The sequence below is a fragment of the Arvicola amphibius genome, chromosome 6 (assembly GCF_903992535.2).
Source record: "Arvicola amphibius chromosome 6, mArvAmp1.2, whole genome shotgun sequence".
In the NCBI taxonomy this organism is placed as follows: domain Eukaryota; kingdom Metazoa; phylum Chordata; class Mammalia; order Rodentia; family Cricetidae; genus Arvicola; species Arvicola amphibius.
Genome location: NC_052052.2, coordinates 92,989,533 through 93,008,578, shown reverse-complemented (window position 1 = coordinate 93,008,578; position 19,046 = coordinate 92,989,533). Strand labels below are relative to the sequence as shown.

Genomic DNA, 19,046 nt, shown 5'->3' with positions numbered 1-19,046 from the left:
TGAGTCCAGAGGAAGGGAGTCCATCATGGTGGGGAAGGCATGACAGCAGGAATGGAAAGTTGGGTGATCACAGTTTCACCCACACGTAGGAAGGAGGGGGAGAGGTGGAACACAGCTCCAGTAGGGCTTCTTCTTAGGCTCTATAACCTCCCAAAGCTGCCACAACATGGGATACAAAGAGCTCAATATGTGACCCTGTGAAGGACAGTCCTCATTCAGACCACATTTCCCAAGCTGCCTGGCTTCATAGAAACATATTCTTTCCTAGATTAGTAGGCTGTAAGTCTAAAACCTAAGCATCTGAAATCAGAAAGCCATGCTTCCTTTTCCTTTGAGACTGGGTGCATGCCTTCTTTGCCTCTCCACAATTGCTGGTGATAGCTATTAATCATTCATTCCTTACTTGCATTTGAATCATGCCAATCTTCCTCCCCTGATTTCCTTCTCTCTCTCCACCCCCTTTTTTCTTCTCTTTCTCTACTTTTTTCTTTCTCTCCTCTCCCCCAGCCCAATTTGTCATAACTCAGTGCATTCCCTGGGAGTGCTGGGTGTTTATATAGTATTTTTCTCTAATACTGATACAAGATATACTTATATATATTTTATATAACCAGAGTGTTTAAGATAAAAGCCTGAGTCTGGAGGCACTGACAAACGAGGTTCTAACAGCTGTCTCCTATACACCAATTAGAGAGACAAGTAATTGGGAAAAGCAGAGGAAGGAGATTTATTCAACATGACCACACTGGGAAGAACAGGTAAAGGGGTCCATTGATCCCAAGCTTATCTTCAGGGTATAGACACGAGCTTTATGTTTAAATAGAGGAAGGTGTGGGTCAAGGAGCAAGATGTACACATGATTAAGCAGTCTTGATGAATTTGCAATTTCCTTGAATATTGTCTCAGTTCTGGTACTTCAGTGTGGTCCAAAGAAGTTATTATTGCTTGAAGTAGGATAAAGCAGTGGTTCTTTGATGATTATTTCTGCTCCAAGATGCAGTCTCGTTCTCACAGAGAATTATTCTTGTCAGTGTCAGGGCCCTCTCTGCTCAGTGTAGTGCTATTGGACCTAGCGAAGGTCACTGAAGAGCAAAAGTTAAGGGAGGTGACTTAACTCTGTGAGTTAAGGTAAGACAGATAGACAGACACAAATAAAGGAAGATGTGCTAAGCTTTCAGTCTGCTTGTTACCTATGGGTCTAGATGAGTAGTCAGCAGCTTTTAGAGAAAGTGGAACAGTACCTATTTCATTGCTATACAGCTAATAACTTCATCGCAATTTGATCATACCTGCAAAGACACTATTAAAGCTAAGACATATAATTCACAGGAAACAAATTTGGAACTTCACTGGTTTTTGTTATTGTTGTTGTTTTGTATTAGTGGAGGGGTAGGATAGGACATAATTCAACCCATACACATGCTTCTCCTGAAATTGGAATCATGCTTCAGACAGAACAGGTACCAAGTCATTTAAAACTGCAATAGACTTGTTGTGAACATGACGCAAGGCTGTGTTTGTGTGTGTTTGTGTATGTCTCTTTGTGTCTTCCTGTGTGTCTATTTTGTGTATGTCTGTATGTTTGCATGTGTCTCCCTGTGTGTATTCTCTCTCTCTCTCTCTCTCTCTCTCTCTCTCTCTCTCTTTCTCTCTCTCTCTCTCTCTCTCTCTCTCTCTCTCTGTGTGTGTGTGTGTGTGTGTGTTTGCCTATGTATGTCTGTAAGGTACTGAGTACTGAACACATACAAGTGAATGATCTTACCTGTTTTCCCAGCACTGAATGCTATAGTAACTTCATTATTTAATATTCCACATGGGTATTATAGTAAAATTTAAAAATAAAATAAAAAAGACATACTATATAAAATAAGAAAAGCATATTTTTGTAGTAAAAAATGAAAAATAATAAAATAGTCTGCTGTAAATTGAATCCCGTGTTCTCAAGAGATATTGAAGTCCCAAACGCTAGTGTTTGTAAGTTTTCTTTTACAGTACTATATAATACTTACTACACAATACCCGAGGAAATCTGCCTGTGAAGAAGAAGGTAAGTTTACTTTGTAATGTGCCTTCAGAGTTCACCCACCATCCATTGACCTACTCTGATGATGGGGCAGTGTCAGGAAAGGGAATGTCTAGTGGAGCAAAGCAGTTCGCATTCTAGTCAGAAGTCAGTGGTCCACAATATCCCCTAAGAGCATGTCAACAATAAAGCAAAACCTCCCACTAAGTCTCACCTCGTCAAGGTTTGACCACTTCTCAATACACAATAGGCCTTTAACACTCCGGCTTTGGGGGAACTCCCCAAATCTAAGTTACAGCACCCTATTGCCTCCATGTGACCCTATTTGGGGTAGAATCATTGTAGATAAGCAAGTTAAAATGAGTTTACTCTAGAGAGAGAGAGAAATAGAGACTCTCTATTATAGCCAAAACAACATCTGAAAGAATAGATACAACAAAAAAAAACAATTAAAAATCAAATGTCTTGGAAATATGGAAGCTAATAGCGAGGGACTGAAACATGGCTTAAACCAGCACAGCTGGAGAGACAGTTAGAAAACTGGAAGACAGTATTGAAGCATACACCTATATCCACAATAGAGAAACTTAAAAATCATGTGGATTCGGAGACTGTAGAACAGACTGAGAGATGTTTCAGGATAAAATAATTTAGGGTATGTTGCATGTTGAAAAAGCAATATTTGAAAAACTAACAGCTGAGAATTTTCATGATGCAAACACACATACTAACATCTCGCCTCAGCCATATTCTCTGTATCGACAGCAACCAATAAAGAACCAAAGGGACTGCAGAGGCGATGAACACCAGGAATAATGGGTAAACCATAAAAAGGTGGAGAAAACCCACAAGCTACTGACAAATTACCCTGTACCATGGCTCGAAGGTACTAATAAAATGGCCAATATGGAAGGAGAATAGGTACCTGTGACAGTTAATATTGCCGGCGCGGAAGGGTCTAGAGTACCTCTAAGTGCACCTGAGGTGGATGTGGAGACGAGGTTAACTGAGGTGTGAAGCCTCGCCTTACGCATGGTGACACTGTTGTATGGACTGTGGCCCTGGACTGAATAAACTGAAGTAGGCTGAATACTGCTAGCAATCCTCTCTCCTTCGGCCCCCTTAAGCCCCTGCCTCTACGATTTCCCTGCTAAGATGAACTGTATGCTCAAACTGTGAGCCAAATAAATATTTTGCCCTTTAACTTTGCGTTGTTTTGGGTATTTTGTCATAGCAACAAGACTGAACTAATACATTGCCAACCTAGGATTTTGCGTCTTGTTAAACTTCCACCAATAATGAGTGAAAAAAACTGAACATAGATTCTGCCATCACTAGACTCTAACTAAACCAAGTATTGAAGAATAACACTTTAAACATGCACATATATCATGATATACACATAATCCAATGTATATATTTAAAGGAAATAAATGATACCTCAAGCTTTTAAAAGCAGAGGGAGAGAAAGAATATATAAACTGTTACCAATACAAAGGAAATATTGTAAAGAACACTAGGAAGTAATATAAATATCACGAAATATAAAAGTAAGATGATGATAGAGATAAGTACATGTCTATCAAAAATCACAATTTTAAGCATAATATTCCCCTATTAGAAAGCGGTTATGAGGGCTTGGAAGACAGCTCAGTTAGTAAAGTGCTTGCTTTATGCACTCAAGGACCAGAGTTGGGTGCAAACAACTCATATAAGACCCCAGGCATGGTGGTTCTTTCTTGTAATGCTGGGCAAGTAGGGCAGGGAGATCTCTGAGCTCCCTGTCCAGCCAGCCTCGCCTACTTGCTGACTCCAGGCCATTTAAAGACACCGAGGAACAATACCTGAGATTGTCTTCTGGAATCCACATACATATACACAGTCACAAATGTACATATTCACCTACACATGAGCACATGGACATACATACATATATACATACATATACACCATAAGTAATTATTAGAGATAAGAAAAGAAAAATTCAAATGTAAGTTGCTTAACTTAGATAATATAATACAATAAATTGTAAAAATACTGAAAAGACACAGTACAAGCTTATTTTTGTATGTTGCTAAATTTCATGTGTGTGCATGTGTACATGTGTGTGGGGCGGTAGGTGTGCATGAGGGCCAATGCACAGAGGTCATTGGTGATGGTATTTGTCCTCTCCCATCATTCTCCATTTTGAGACAGGGTCTCTTACTGAACCTGAAGCTAGACTTGAAGCCAGCCAGCTTCAGCAGTGCTCCTGTCTCTGTTTCCTTCAGGCTCACAAGTGCATGTGACCATGCACAGCTGTTTACATCTGGGTTATAAGGATTTGAAGCCTTGTTCAAATGAACAAAATACCAAGCACTCTTATCTGATTACACATTTCCCTGCCCCTGAAATGCAAATATTAATAAGAGCACTACTGTTTTCTTAGCTATATGAGACAACATAATGTAAAACATCAAAGAATTGCAAGGGTATAGAGGAAAAGTTTACACAATAATTCTCCAATAGAAATAATAAATTTTGCTAATTAGATAGATTCTTAAGTAAGTCAAAATGTGCAGAATTACTTAGAAAAACAGACAAGTCCTCAGGTAAAATGAGATATTTCTATATTCCCCTTTTACAAAAGCAAGATATTAGTTATAAAGTAGAGTAAAAAGCAGAGAACATCTGTATTACTAAATTAGCAAGATGACCTAGTAGGATGCTACAGAATTCTACCTCCAACGAACAGAATGTATAGATTACTTTTGCATTCACATGGAATACTTACAAAGTTCTTCAGGAAAGAGTTATGTACACATTTCTAAGGATCAAAGTCTTACCATATTTCTGAGTTAAAGACAGGAAAACTAGATATCACTCATTAAAGATAAAGCAATTCTGAGAAAGTGCTTAGAAAAAGCCACGTATTAAAGAAGAAACCAAGATAGCAAAAAATACTTAGATCCAAGGATTAAGTGTTGTATGCCAAAATGTATGGGATATAGTTAAAACGTTTTAGAGTCACAAATACGTTTATTAAAATGCAGTGAAAATGCAATGATCAAGCTAGAGAAATAATATAGAAAGTGCATAAATAATCTAAGCAATAGTGGTCAACAAATAAATCGAAAATGAGTACTTCAGAGTCAGACTAGAAATTTGCCTTAATAGATTTGAGAGGAAAAGGATAAAGTAAAAATATAAGTCAGCATATAGAATAGAGAAGGGACATGGAGTTTGTAAAACCACTGGAGAATACAATGTAGTTTATCATTGTATTTGGAACCTAGACAAGCTATTCATCTAGAAAAAAAATTGCCATGCTCACCTTTACAAGGGACTGGTAAAAACTACTGACAAATTTGATATAGCATCAGTCAACAGATAATAATTGTTTTTCCTCTCAAAAGTCTGAAGAAGAAGCATGTGCTGGGTAACGAGGCACCTGCTTTTCAGTCCCAGCACTTGGCTGACTGAGGAGGGCTTGAGGCTGTCCACTCTCTCCTTAGCTCTTCAATATAGTGCTTGAAGTTCTAGCAATAGCAATAAGACAATATAAGGGGATCAAAGGGATTTGAATTGGAAAGGAAGAAGTTAAACTCGTTATTTGCAGATGATATGATAGTGTACATAAGTGACCCCAAAAGCTCCACCAAAGAACTCCTACAGCTGATAAACTCCTTCAGTAACGTGGCAGGATACAAGATCAACTCCAAAAAATCAGTTGCCCTCCTATACACAAAGGATAAGGAAACAGAGAGGGAAATCAGAGAAGTATCACCTTTCACGATAGTCACAAATAGCATAAAATATCTTGGGGTAACGCTAACCAAGGAAGTGAAGGATTTATTTGACAAGAACTTTAAGTCTTTGAAGAAAGAAATTGAAGAGGATACCAGAAAATGGAAGGATCTCCCTTGCTCGTGGATTGGGAGGATCAACATAGTAAAAATGGCAATTCTACCAAAAGCAATCTATAGATTCAATGCAATCCCCATCAAGGTCCCAACAAAATTCTTCACAGATCTTGAGAGGACATTAATCAACTTTATATGGAAAAACAAGAAACCCAGGATAGCCAAAACAATCTTATACAATAAAGGAACTTCTGGAGGCATTAACATCCCTGACTTCAAACTCTATTACAGAGCTACAGTATTGAAAACAGCTTGGTATTGGCATAAAAACAGAGAAGTCGACCAATGGAATTGAATAGAAGTCCCGGATCTTAACCCACAAACCTATGAACACCTGATCTTTGATAAAGGAGCCAAAAGTACACAATGGAAGAAGGAGGGCATCTTCAACAAATGGTGCTGGCATAACTGGATGTCAACCTGTAGAAGAATGAAAGTAGATCCATATCTATCACCATGCACAAAACTCAAGTCCAAATGGATTAAAGACCTCAATATTAATCTGAACACACTGAGCCTGGTAGAGGAGAAAGTGGGAAGTACCCTACAACATATGGGCACAGGAGACCGTTTCCTATGTATAACCCCAGCAGCACAGACATTAAGGGCAACATTGAATAAATGGGACCTCCTGAAGCTGAGCAGCTTCTGTAAAGCAAAGGACACTGTCACTAAGACAAAAAGGCAGCCTACTGACTGGGAAAAGATCTTCACCAACCCTGCAACAGACAAAGGTCTGATCTCCAAAATGTATAAGGAACTCAAGAGACTAGACTGTAAAATGCTAATTAACCCATTTAAAAAATGGGGCTCTGAACTGAATAGAGAATTCTCAACAGAAGAAGTTCAAATGGCCAAAAGACACTTAAGGTCATGCTCAACCTCCTTAGCTATCAGGGAAATGCAAATCAAAACAACTTTGAGATACCATCTTACACCTGTCAGATTGGCTAAAATCAAAAACACCAATGATAGCCTTTGCTGGAGAGGTTGTGGAGTAAGGGGTACACTCATCCATTGCTGGTGGGAATGCACACTTGTGCAACCACTTTGGAAAGCAGTGTGGCGGTTTCTCAGGAAATTCGGGATTAACCTACCCCAGGACCCAGCAATTCCACTCTTGGGAATTTACCCAAGAGATGCCCAATCATACTACAAAAGCATTAGTTCAACTATGTTCATAGCAGCATTATTTGTAATAGCCAGAACCTGGAAACAACCTACATGTCCTTCAGTGGAAGAATGGATGAAGAAACTGTGGAATATATACATATTAGAATACTACTCAGCGATAAAAAACAATGACATCTTGAATTTTGCATGCAAATGGATGGAAATAGAAAACACTATTCTAAGTGAGGTAACCCAGACCCAAAAAGATGAACATGGGATGTACTCACTCATAATTGGTTTCTAGCCATAATTAAAGGACATCAAGCCTATAATTCATGATCCTTGAGAAGATAAGAAGGTGAACCCAAAGAAAAACATATAGTTATCCTCCTGGATATCGGAAGTAGACAAGATGGCCAGGAAAAATTGGGAACTTGGGGGCGGGGTGGGATGGGGGCAAGGGGAGATGGGGAGAGAAAAGCGTGAAGGGGAGGATGGGGAGAGCTTGGGGGAATGGGATGCTTGGGATATAGGAAGGGTGGATATGGGAGCAGGGAAGCATATATCTTAATTAAGGGAGCCATCTTAGGGTTGTCAAGAGACTTGACTCTAGGGTGGTTCCCCGGGTATCCAGGGAGATGCCCCCAGCTAGTTCCTTGGGCAGCTGAGGAGAGGGAGCCAGAAAAGGCCAGATCCTATAGCCATACTCATGAATATCTTGCATATCAGCATAGAACCTTCACCTGGCGATGGATGGAGATAGAGACAGAGCCCCACATTGGAGCACCGGACTGAGCTCCCAAGGTCCTGACGAGGAGCAGAAGGAGGGAGAACATGAGAAAGAAAGGCAGGACTGTGAGGGGTGCGTTCACCCACTGAGACGGTGGGACAGAACTAACAGGAGATCACCAAGTTCAGTTGGAATGGGACTGATGGAACACGCGACCAAACCGGACTCTCTGAATGTGGCTGACGGTGGAGGATGACTGAGAAACCAAGGACAATGGCGATGGGCTTGGACTCTATGGCATGGACGGGCTCTGTGTGAGCCTTGTCAGTTTGGTTGCTCACCTTCCTGGACCTGGGGGGAGTTGGGAAGACCTTGGACTTAACATAGTGAAGGGAATCCTGATGGCTCTTTGGCCTGGAGAGGGAGGGAGTGGGGGGTATGGGTGGAAGGGAGGGGAGGGAAAGGGGAGGAGGAGGAGAGGAGATGGAAATTTTTAATAAAAAATGAGGAAAAAAAGAAAAAAAGATACTGGCTTCAAAAATGAATACAAATTAATGAATTTTAAAAAGTAATAACAAACCAATTCTTTCTAGGAGCGTGGTATAACCTTTATATCTAAACTAGGTTAAGGGTAGTTTCAGGGAAAATTAAAGACTATAAACTCAGAAGAAAAATCTTATAAGTGCATACTGTAAAAGTTAAGACACATACATATACAAAAGTCAAAAACTACAAATATTACGCCATACAAAAAACTTTAGCATGTTCCAACATTAGCATGTCAGAGGAAAGAAAGAATAACGGTAAGCTCAATAGACAGAGAACATAGTTCCCAGATAAAAATTAGTTGTCAGCTTATTGTAAAAAGTCTCTGTGTTTTTACATAAAGAAGATATTTTATGGACTTCAGAAAGACTAGCTATTATAGTGTGCCATAAATATTGCATTGAAAGATGACATCAAAAACTATTCTATTAGAGAAAAGAAATCTAACAAGACAGGTGTGGTCCCTGGACTCTATGATAATATGGGAAATCTTAGCCAGGACAGTAAGAAGGAAGTAGCTATACATGGACAAGAGAAGTCTTTCAGATTATAAATGATCATAGGCTACACAAGAATGATACCTTTTCAGAGATGATATTAGAAAGATTATACTTCAACTAGTTTCATGAACATCAAACCAAATGGCCCAGGTATGGTGGTATACACCTTTAACCCCAGCACTTGGGAAGATCCAATCTCAACATCCCAACTCACAGACAGATCTCTGTGAGTTTGAAGCTAGCCTGGTCTACATGGCAAGTTTTAGGGTGCCAGGACTGCACAGTGAGAGACCCACTCAAAGAAAAAAATCAAAACACAAAATGCAAAGTAACAATAAATGTTTAGCTTACATCATAAGAAACTGTTCAAATAACCATAAAAAGTGAGTTGTTTACATATCTAAAATTATTTAGGAACAAATTTAACAAAAGGTGTGCAAGATCTTTCTAAAAAGATCTTATTAAAGGTGATAGAGAGGCTTCCAAATCAATCAAAATTATGTTCACAGCCATGAGGACGCAATATCATAAAAACATGAATGTTTTCCATACCAAGAGTGTTTTTTTTAACGGAACTTGAAATGGCTGAACCTAAAATTTACATGACCACACAAGGAACTAAGAATGTCTTAGGGATAATTTTCCAGACATGGTGGAAAGAATTATTATACCTAGTGTCGAGATTTATTTTAGAATAAAAGCTATTTAAACTCTGGTATCAGTGGATAAAAAATTAAGATCTGTTGCATAGAGTAGATAAGTCCAGAAGAAGCCCGTGTGTACTTGGGGATGTGGTGTGCGTCAGAGGTGGCGTTACACATTGGAAAGAAGCTGAGTAGAGAGGATAAATGGCAATCAGCTATTCTATAGGAACAAAAGTTTAGTCTTCAAAGTCACAACACTGATTTCCATGGCAATTAGTTCTAGTGTTTGAAAAGCCTGAAGTATGAAAACAAAATTGATAATACTTTTAGGGGATATGTTGGATATCTAGGAGATTCTGGAGAATTGACAATTTTTTATGTAAAAGAATTAAGAAAAGTTCTAAATTACAAGTTTGAAAAGTATGTGTGTGTGGAAATTAAGAATAAACAACTTTAGTATAACAAAATGCATCAAAATTTTAAAAATGCATGGACTGTGAAGCATCTGGACTACTAATCTGCCAATGCTCGGAATCCAAAGATTTCAACAAACCAAAGGAGAGAAGAAGCGCCCAATAATGAGGAAACAAACAAACAAAAGTCAACTGCAATCCACAGAAAAGGAGCCCAAAGGTCAGTCAGTATGCACATAAAATTATTCTTCTTGCCAGCTATCAGGATGTTTGACTTCCAAAATGAGACGCAACTTCACAAGCTAACAGAAGGTCCACAATGAACAGGTATGGTACCCCAAGCATCTGTGGAAATTTGTGTCAGTACAAACTTGGCAATTCTGGCACGTGTGTAAATTAGTGTGTCGACTTATCAGTGTCCAGTAAGTTGGATACTTGACAGGATCCAGTAAGTTTCTGGAGCTCAGGGCTTTGGTTTCTAATTATAAACAGCAGTGGCTGTTAATATAATATAATATAATATAATATAATATAATATAATATAATATAATATATCACTCTGTGGAAAATACTGATTGATACCAGCTACGGTTTGGGCTCCAGTAGGCCGCATATTTCTAAATTCTCACCAATAGGAGAGTGAATGTACGTACAGGTTGGCTATAACCATCACCCAAAATTCTTGGGACCAGTATTTTTTGGTATTCATTTAATTTTTTAATATGCCATGTACATTGTGGGTACACAATGAAACATATTAGAGATAGAACTCAAGTCTAAACACAAAATTGGTTTGTGTTTCCAGCTGGTGGAGTGTGCTTGCTTAGTATGTTCAAGGCCCTGAATTTGACCTTCATACTACAAGGGGGCAAGAAAATCCATCTATGTTTCATGCCTTTCTGGCACAGACAGCCTGAATGACCATTACTTCATGCAACATGTGAGTTTTGTATATCTCACCAAATTTCATGGTGCAGAACATTCTATTTGTGGCATTCCATTTTTCACTTCTGAAGCATTTCAAAATCATATTTTAAGTTAAGAGCGATTAACTTGTATGTTCATAGATAAACTGTACAGGTAAAATAAACTCAAGACATAGAGCAAAACACAGTAATTGAATTTGAAAACGTCAAGTCATAGGGGAAAGTCAAGGACGTGAACTGCCAGTCAAATAATTTAAGAAATAAGATATGTTTAAGAGAAGCAGACAAAGCACTCCTTTCTATGACTCCTTTCTATTTTTTTTTAAAAGATTATTTTTTAAAAAAAGATTTTTAAAAAGCTTATTTATGTGCATTGGTGTTTTGCCTACATGTATGTATATGTACCTTGTGTGTGCTATGCCCATGGGGCCAAAAGAGAGTGTTGGAGCCTCTAGAACTGAAGTTTGCAGTCATGTGGGTGCTGGGAGCAGAACCCAGGCGGTTTGCAGAAGTCACAAGTCTTAAGCCAGGAGCCAGCGCTCCTTCCCTTTTTGTTTACAGCGGTGTTTCTTCTACCATGAGGGCCTCCATTCCTGACTGACAATGGGACCCGGGACCTTGCACATGCTAGGCAAGCACTTCCCTGTTGAACTGTATTCCCAGACCTCTTCTTGTAGGTAAACAAATAAACTCAACCAATGTGCACTAGAAAGCCCTCTTAGTACTGGGTGTGCACATGATAAGAACTGTGCTCCCAGTATCAGCTTTTAGTCTCACCAACTAGTGAACAAAAGACCTCAAAGAAACTGTTCTCAGGTCCAAATTCTTAAAGGGTGAGAAAGATCCTAAATTTTTTAATCAAATATATCATGGTCATTTTACTACTCTCCAGAAGCTTTTAAGTAACCTATTTATTGGGTATTATTTCCTAGAAATCCCAGAAAATCAACTATACAATGTAATCTGGGCTTCAGTTTGGGTTTCCCGACACAGATACTGACGTTTGAGCCTTCTCTTCCTGACACCGTGCTTACACAGCCAGTAACTTTGAGGTTTTATCTATGGGATTCGTGTCTTTGGGGCTCATTAAGAACGTTTCCAGAGATTACAATGTCAATAACACCTAATTACTGGGCTGTGAGAAAGGTCTGCTTGAGTACATAAGACTGGGGGCAGCGTGGGCCACACAATGGGAGGCTCACATCTCAGATTTTATCACAGGGAAGCAGCAAACAAATTAATAATCTTACTTGTGCTCTCTTGGGATGATTACTACCATGTAAAAAAACTGCTTTGAGATTTTGCAGATAGTGTTGTGCCTTGTTTTTTTAATTCCCTTCTATTAGATATTTTTAATCTCTTAAAACTGGCCATTGCATGAATGAAGCCCTGTGGCTCTCTTTAGATCTCTCAAGACTCATAACAAAAGAAGTCAGTTGCAGCCTGCTTAGGCTATATCAGTTCCCCCCGATATAACATTGTTTTTATTATATGTTATTATTTTAATTACCTTCCTTAAAGCCTTGTATGCACTAACCTTGGTTTTACTTCAGTTAACTTGGGTAAAACTTCATTTTTACTCATGCCTGATGAAAACTAGTTATTAAAGAAACAGAGGTGAAATTATTTTAATTTATGTACCTACTGCTTAGAGCCTCATTTGTTTCACACGGTGAACTAAAATATACATCTGCCAGACTTTAGTTTGGGGTTGCATTAGAAATGGCTGTTGAAGAGAAGCAAATGGGAGAACTAGCTCCATATGTCTTCTAGGAGGTTATTATATTTAATCCTCTTAATGAGTGACAGGGTAGGGTCGCCTCTGCTCTCACACAGAGGAAAGCCAGAGGAAGCTGCCCAGGGATTAAGGAATGAATTGAGATTGGAGCCGGAGTCTGCCAGCCTTCAAGGCAGGCAGACTCCGCTGCTCTATCACAAAATGTCTTTCTTCTGTGTCTTCTTTTAACCCTAATTCTCACTAGTGCCCCAAGAGGTACGGTTTCCCTTACTAATATCCTTAGCAGCTGGCTTACATGAGAACAGCAAGGGTTGGCCATCTATCTGTTTTGGTGACAACCAAAATCACCATCTTTAGGAAAACTCATGGTCGCATAAAGTATTTATATTAAGTCTGATTTGCATGATAAAAAGTGAAATGTTGACTCTAGAGGACTTGGTAGAGATGATTCTGCAGCATTTTGTATTTCCCAGGATGAGGAAGGCATGGGTCATGCTTTAACATGTAGAGTTATTTGTGCTATTAATACTTTAACTGGATTTTCTTGTCTCTGGAAATTCAATCGAAAATTATATGGGGTGGGGTGTGTGTGTGTGTGTGTGTGTGTGTGTGTGGAGAGAGAGAGAAAGAGAGAAAAAGAGAGGGGGGGGAGACTGAGACCCAGCACTTTGAGAAGGTAAGGCAAAGGCTCTTTACTAAGCAGTATCTCTGCCTGGAAAGTCAACTGTGGCTGCAGTGTCCTCCCCCTGAATCATCTGGGAACGCACTGCTGAGGTCATAGTTTCCTAATTCAAGTTTCAGGTGAACAACAAACTCTAAATTTATGAACTTATATTTTTTGTGTGTATGTGATAAGTCATAGTATATTTAGAAACTTTAGATAGAAATAACTTACAGTGTGAGTTGGGATTTGCAGTTTAACAGATATAATTCATTATTTAAATACTGACAACTTTAAACGTTGCTGTTTCCTAAACTGTGGAGTTCAATCTGAGCATGACTGTAATATACTGTCAGTCCTGGGGAAATGTCCATCAATGGGATTGCTCAAAGATTCCTTTGTCCCTAGGAAGACAACCACTGACCCGACGTCAGCGGCCCGATATCAGCGGTGCATACAACCGCAGGAAGCTCTCCCACTGCACAGACGTGCAGGAAATGAGACTCTTTACACATTCTGCAGAGGCCAGGATTTGAGCTCTTATCACACGCATCCCCCCTCCCTGTCAGAAAGTTTCATTAACCAGTTTACTTTTAAACATTTCCAGATATGCCGAAAGACTCGCTCACTCAGTGGTCAGTCACAGTCAATGCTCATAATTCAAAATAACAATGCTATATTTTGTTAATTCTACTTGCTCATTGTGATCTATAAATTTATAAATTTTAAATAATGAATTCTCCCCCCAATCCTGGAGACTGAACCTGGGGTCTTATATTCACTAAGGAAGCACTCTGGTCGCTGAGATGCACCCTTGGCACACAGCTTCTCTCAGTGCGTATATCATATCTGCCCTCGCCTGAAACTCTTACGTGGATTTATTTTGGTTTCCAAGATCAGAGAAAATTTTTACAGATGTGAATAGACAAAAATAAATTTTAGGGTAAAACACTTCCAATTTGAAGCTCTTTAGGGATTGATCAAAGAGAAATGTGTAAGAAACAGTCTAATTTTTTCTTAGATAATTTTTTCCTGATAATTATTGCATTGGATAAACAGACATTTAACTAGAGATTCAGGGCTTGGGGTTTGGGATTTTTTTCTTTTTTCAGTCTAGTTAAAAGAAATGAGATTTTAACTGAGATAGTTTGAGTTTAAGAAAAACAAAATTCATTTTCAGCTAGCAGCAGTCAGAATGCAGAAATGCACGAGTCTTACAAACTGGTTGAAAAGTCCCAGTTTCATCCATGGTACCAAATACTGTAAGCTAAACAAGAAAAGCAAAAGGAGGGAGGATTTCTGCGAGGCTGGAGGCCAGCCTGGACTACAGATAGAGACTCAGAAGAGGATGAGACACGAAGGTAACCTGTCTTGTGTACTCATTCTCCATGTGAACCTCTTTCCCTCACAATAAGGAGTCTTACCTGGTCTCCTTTGGTTCTGTGATGAATGCCAGGGCCTCAGATGCACTAAGCTGGCATATAGGGGACACTTCTACTCCCATTCCCTAGACTCTTACCTTTTGGCAAGCGTGTAAAGGTCACCTGGTCACTGGGTATCTCCACAAACTTGCGATCCACCTGCATGTTAACCAAAATGTTTTAATACTGAGCTTCAATAATATCAACCAATTAAATATTCAATAGGGGAAAACAATTGTCCTACCATGGTTGGCTGAAAAGCATTTGTAGCAGAGGATGACTCTGTCAAGTTCGTTGAGGAGTGCACAAACACGGGCTTAACTTTCTGAAAGACACAAACAGCAGGTACAGTGGGTTAAGATGAAATGACAGCCACAGCAAAGGGATGCAGATACTCTTTGTATTAGGTAGGCTTCTCTAGAGAAGCAGAACAGATATAGTGAATCTAAGTATATAAAATTTATTTAGATTTATTAGAGTGACTTACAGACTATAGTCTGACTATTCAAACAACGGATTACTCCCTACTAAAAGTTCAATAACTCAGTGGTTGTTCAGTCCACGGGGTTGGATGTCTCAGATGGTTTTTGGTATATGCTAGAGTCTCAAAGAAGTAGGCTGTTATGCTAGTGATGAAACGGACTTGCTAGCAAGATCGACAGCAGGCACAGAGCAAGCTTCCTTTTCTTCCATGTCCTTTACATAGGCTGCCACCAGAAGGTGTGGTATAAATTTAATGTAATCTTTCCGCCTCAGAAGATCCAGATTTAGGGTAGGTTTACCCACTTCGATGATTCAGTCAGAAATCTCTCACAGGTGTACCCAGCCACTTGACTTCCAGTTAATTCCAGATGTAGTCGAGTTGACCTCCAAGGATTGCCACAACACCTTCGTCTCCTCAACTGTGACATGGAAACCCTGCTTCTAACTCATTTTCTAAAACACAGACGGAGAGATCCTTTCCTTTAAACTAGCGGTGGTGCCCACCTAGAGTCTCAGACACTCGCGGGGCTAATGTAGGAGGCTGTTTAGAAGCAGACATTTGAGACTAGCCTGGGTAATCAAGAATTGCTCCAACTCCAGTCAGCAGCACCAGCATCAGCATCAAAGTAGTAGCAAAGATTTGCTGCTTTACTGAGGCTGTTTTGAGAGACAATTCTGGAAAATTATTCTCCTCCATGTCTCTTCCAACTCTACTTTCATTTGATTATCCCTTCAACTCGGGATTTTCTACAAGCTGGCCCTCCACGGGCATAGTCCTGTGTCTGCAGCTCCAAGCTGCAGTGGAGAAAAACACACTTAAAAACTCTAAATTATTTTTGTATTTAACATGTATAGACATCTTTTCCTTGCCATTATTTCCTAAGCGATACAGTATATCAACCATTTGCATAATATATTGCATTAGGTAGTACAAGTAATCTAGAGAGAATTAAAGTCTATGGAGAATTGCAAAACATCACACACAAATACTAAGGCTTTCTAAAAACTGATACAGCTATTGGGAATCCAAGAACCTTGGTTCCTCTGTGTGGTCCTAGAATGAATGCCCCTCAGATATGGAAGGGCATCACACAGGAATGGGTCAGGGATTACAAGGTTACTTCCAATCCCAAATAACTGTTGAAAGCTTCAGCAGTGTGCCCAGATTGCTAAGAATGGGCTGGCAAAAAAGCAAGAGACAAAGCAAACAAAGGAGAGACTATTTCTAGAAGTCCTGCGCAGAAGCATGCATCACTGTTACCCATTTACTACTAAATCACGACGAGAGACATGCAGGCGATGCAGTTCAGGGTGCATTATGCATGCTTACCAGAAACAGTCTGGGGCCCTGTGCATTGCTTGGAAAGTGTGTTTTCCCCTCTTACTTATTTCCTTATTCTCTCTTGGTGCATTGAGTATCTTTATTTATATGTTCATATACATGCATGCATTTACATGCATTCTCCTATCCCTATAGCCTAATCCCACAAAGGGGTGTGGGGTTAAATGTTTGATGGGGAAAAACCAATCGACCTACAATTAGGTGAGTGAAAAACACTTGTGAGAAGAAGCTAACTCTGCTGGGTGTACAGTGGAGCACACCACAGTGGAGGGGGGGGGGGTGGCACAGAAAACGCATGTACAAGAGCACGTGGCCTCAGGAGACAGGCAGAGACACGGGAAACGAACAAACTGTGAAGACTAGTGTGGATACGATATGGAAAAATTTCAACTACTAAAACCCAAATTTAAACTTTGGGAAAACTTAAACCTAAATAAAACTTCATTTCTTACACTTCTTAAAGTTGCCATACCAGGGGAGATATAAGCAGGGAGCTGGTGATACTGCTCAGTGGGTAAGAACACTAGGTGCTCTTTCAGAGAACAGGGTTCGGTTCCCAGCACTCAGGTTGCAGTTTGCAGCCACCTATAACTCTAGTTCAGGGAACTCAGCAGCCTTCTTGGGCACTCGGCACATTTGTGCTACATCTACACACATGCAGACAAAACACTTATACACATAAAATTTAAAAAATAAAAATAAAATGCAATCAAGAATGCTGTCGGATGTAAGATTAAGAAAAGACGGGCACCAGGTCGCCCATCCTATGGCTCCACTTTGCTTTGAGGACATTTGCCAAACTTAACAAAGACATATAAGAGTGGTCAAAGGCTCTTTTAATCCAGAGGTAGAGGACACAACTCAGAATCCACTTAAAATGTGTGAATAACAAGACCCCGTTGCCTCACGATGACTCCGGAGGGATTTAAAGTAGATGTACTTTCCGGGCTGAGGGGAGAAGACAGAGTCATATGTATAATGCATATAAGGCAAACCTGTAACAGGAATGAAGCTTTTCCAGACAGCTATATCTGCTAGCTTGCCATAGGACACAGTTTTAAAAGTTAAAAGGGATCCTTATTGGTTTATTTGCAGCAGATATGCTCAACTAATGGCTAAGGAGACTTAAGAAATAAAATGCAACAAATAAAAGTATCAGCAGTATATTTTTAAGGAATGGATACATTGATTCTAACTATCCTGGGAAAGTGCTAGAAAGGTCTGATTGAGTGACACAGCCTTTTTGTGGAACTTTCTGTTTTGTTTGCCCAGCTGGTTACACATCTAAGATGAGGAGAATGTCAAGTGAATTTACAAACTACAGGAGAAGGGGGAAAGGAAGGAAGGAGGATACTGTGCATGGTCTTCTCTTGTGTAGACCAGTTTGGGATGCTCAGGAGACAATTCTTTCCTTCTCTTCTCTTCTCTTCTTTTCTTTCTCTTTTCCTCTCTCTCTCTCTCTCTCTCTCTCTCTCTCTCTCTCTCTCTCTCTCTCTCTCTCTCTCTCTCTCTCTCTCTCTCTCTCTCTCTCTCTCTCTCTCTCTCTCTCTCTCTCTCTCTCTCTTTGGTTTTTTGAGATAGTATTTCTCTGTGTAGCCCTGGCTGTACTGGAACTCATTTTGTAGACTAGGATGTTCTCCAGCTTACAGAGATCCACCTGCTTCTGCCTACTGAGTGCTGGGATTAAAGGTGTGCACCAACCCTACCTGGCTCAGGAGACAATTCTTAAAACTCTCAAGTTTCTAAATAGATCTAGTTAAAAATACTGTCTTGACAGGATACTTCAGAACACTTCAGAACTTACACCTAGAAAATGGTCTAAAAGTGAAAATTGTTAAAAAGAATTGGAAAGAAAATTATTTTAGACCATAAGCCTCTTAAAGCAACATTCTACAGCCTGTTTCTTATGCTCTGTTCTAAAAACAAAACAAAACAAAAAAGCCTGACTGATCCAAAGAAAGCAGCCAGGCAGCAGAAGCTTAAGGAGTTGCTCCTATGCCAGCCGACTTGTCAGCTGGAATTTACCAGATCTGTTTCTAGACTGGCCAGCCTTCCCTTTCACAAGCAGTACTCTCTTGTCAAAACAGGTAAGTAACAGTCTATTTCAGAGCTGAACTTGATTTATAGGCCTGCTATGCTTTGGTCTGAATATGAAATATTGTGCCACCAAATTTACATATTGAAAACTTGATCCCCACATGGCACTAATACGTGATGGAGCCTTCAAAAGGCGGTGCCTTGTGGGAGTCCTTAGGTCACTTTGGGGTGTGCTCTCAGAAGGTTGTTCTTGTACAACGCTTGAATTTTCACCAGATGGTGGCTCCATGGAGCAAGCCCGGATTCTCTTATTCTCTCTGCATCCTGGCTCATGATGTGACCACCTTGTCCCACAGACTCTTCAGCTATTGCTGTTTGTCTTGCAATGGTGCAATATGGACTTTGAAGCGCCCCCTGTGAGCTAAGTGAACCACTTTGCTTCAAAGGTCTAAGGTATTTTGTCATAGAGATGTGAATTTGGTAACAACAGTTTCTAATCTGAGGATGAATGAGTTGGTGCTTACTCCTTCCCTTTGGAAGTGACTGGAGACTTGAACTTGAGCTTGG

At 39.8% G+C, this 19,046-nt stretch overlaps 1 protein-coding gene across 1 annotated transcript in view; it reads right to left on the bottom strand.

The window, feature by feature from the left end:
- Positions 1-3,677: 3,677 nt before the first annotated feature.
- The window catches only part of C6H10orf67 (chromosome 6 C10orf67 homolog), a 97,439-nt gene continuing 82,070 nt past the window's right edge, over positions 3,678-19,046 (bottom strand). Inside the window, exons 16-18 of the mRNA XM_042055317.1 lie at positions 14,862-14,942; positions 14,716-14,776; positions 3,678-3,880 (exon numbers count right to left, since the gene is read on the bottom strand). Coding sequence (XP_041911251.1) covers positions 3,678-3,880; positions 14,716-14,776; positions 14,862-14,942 — 345 coding nt within the window. The remainder of the gene's footprint in view (positions 3,881-14,715; positions 14,777-14,861; positions 14,943-19,046) is intronic.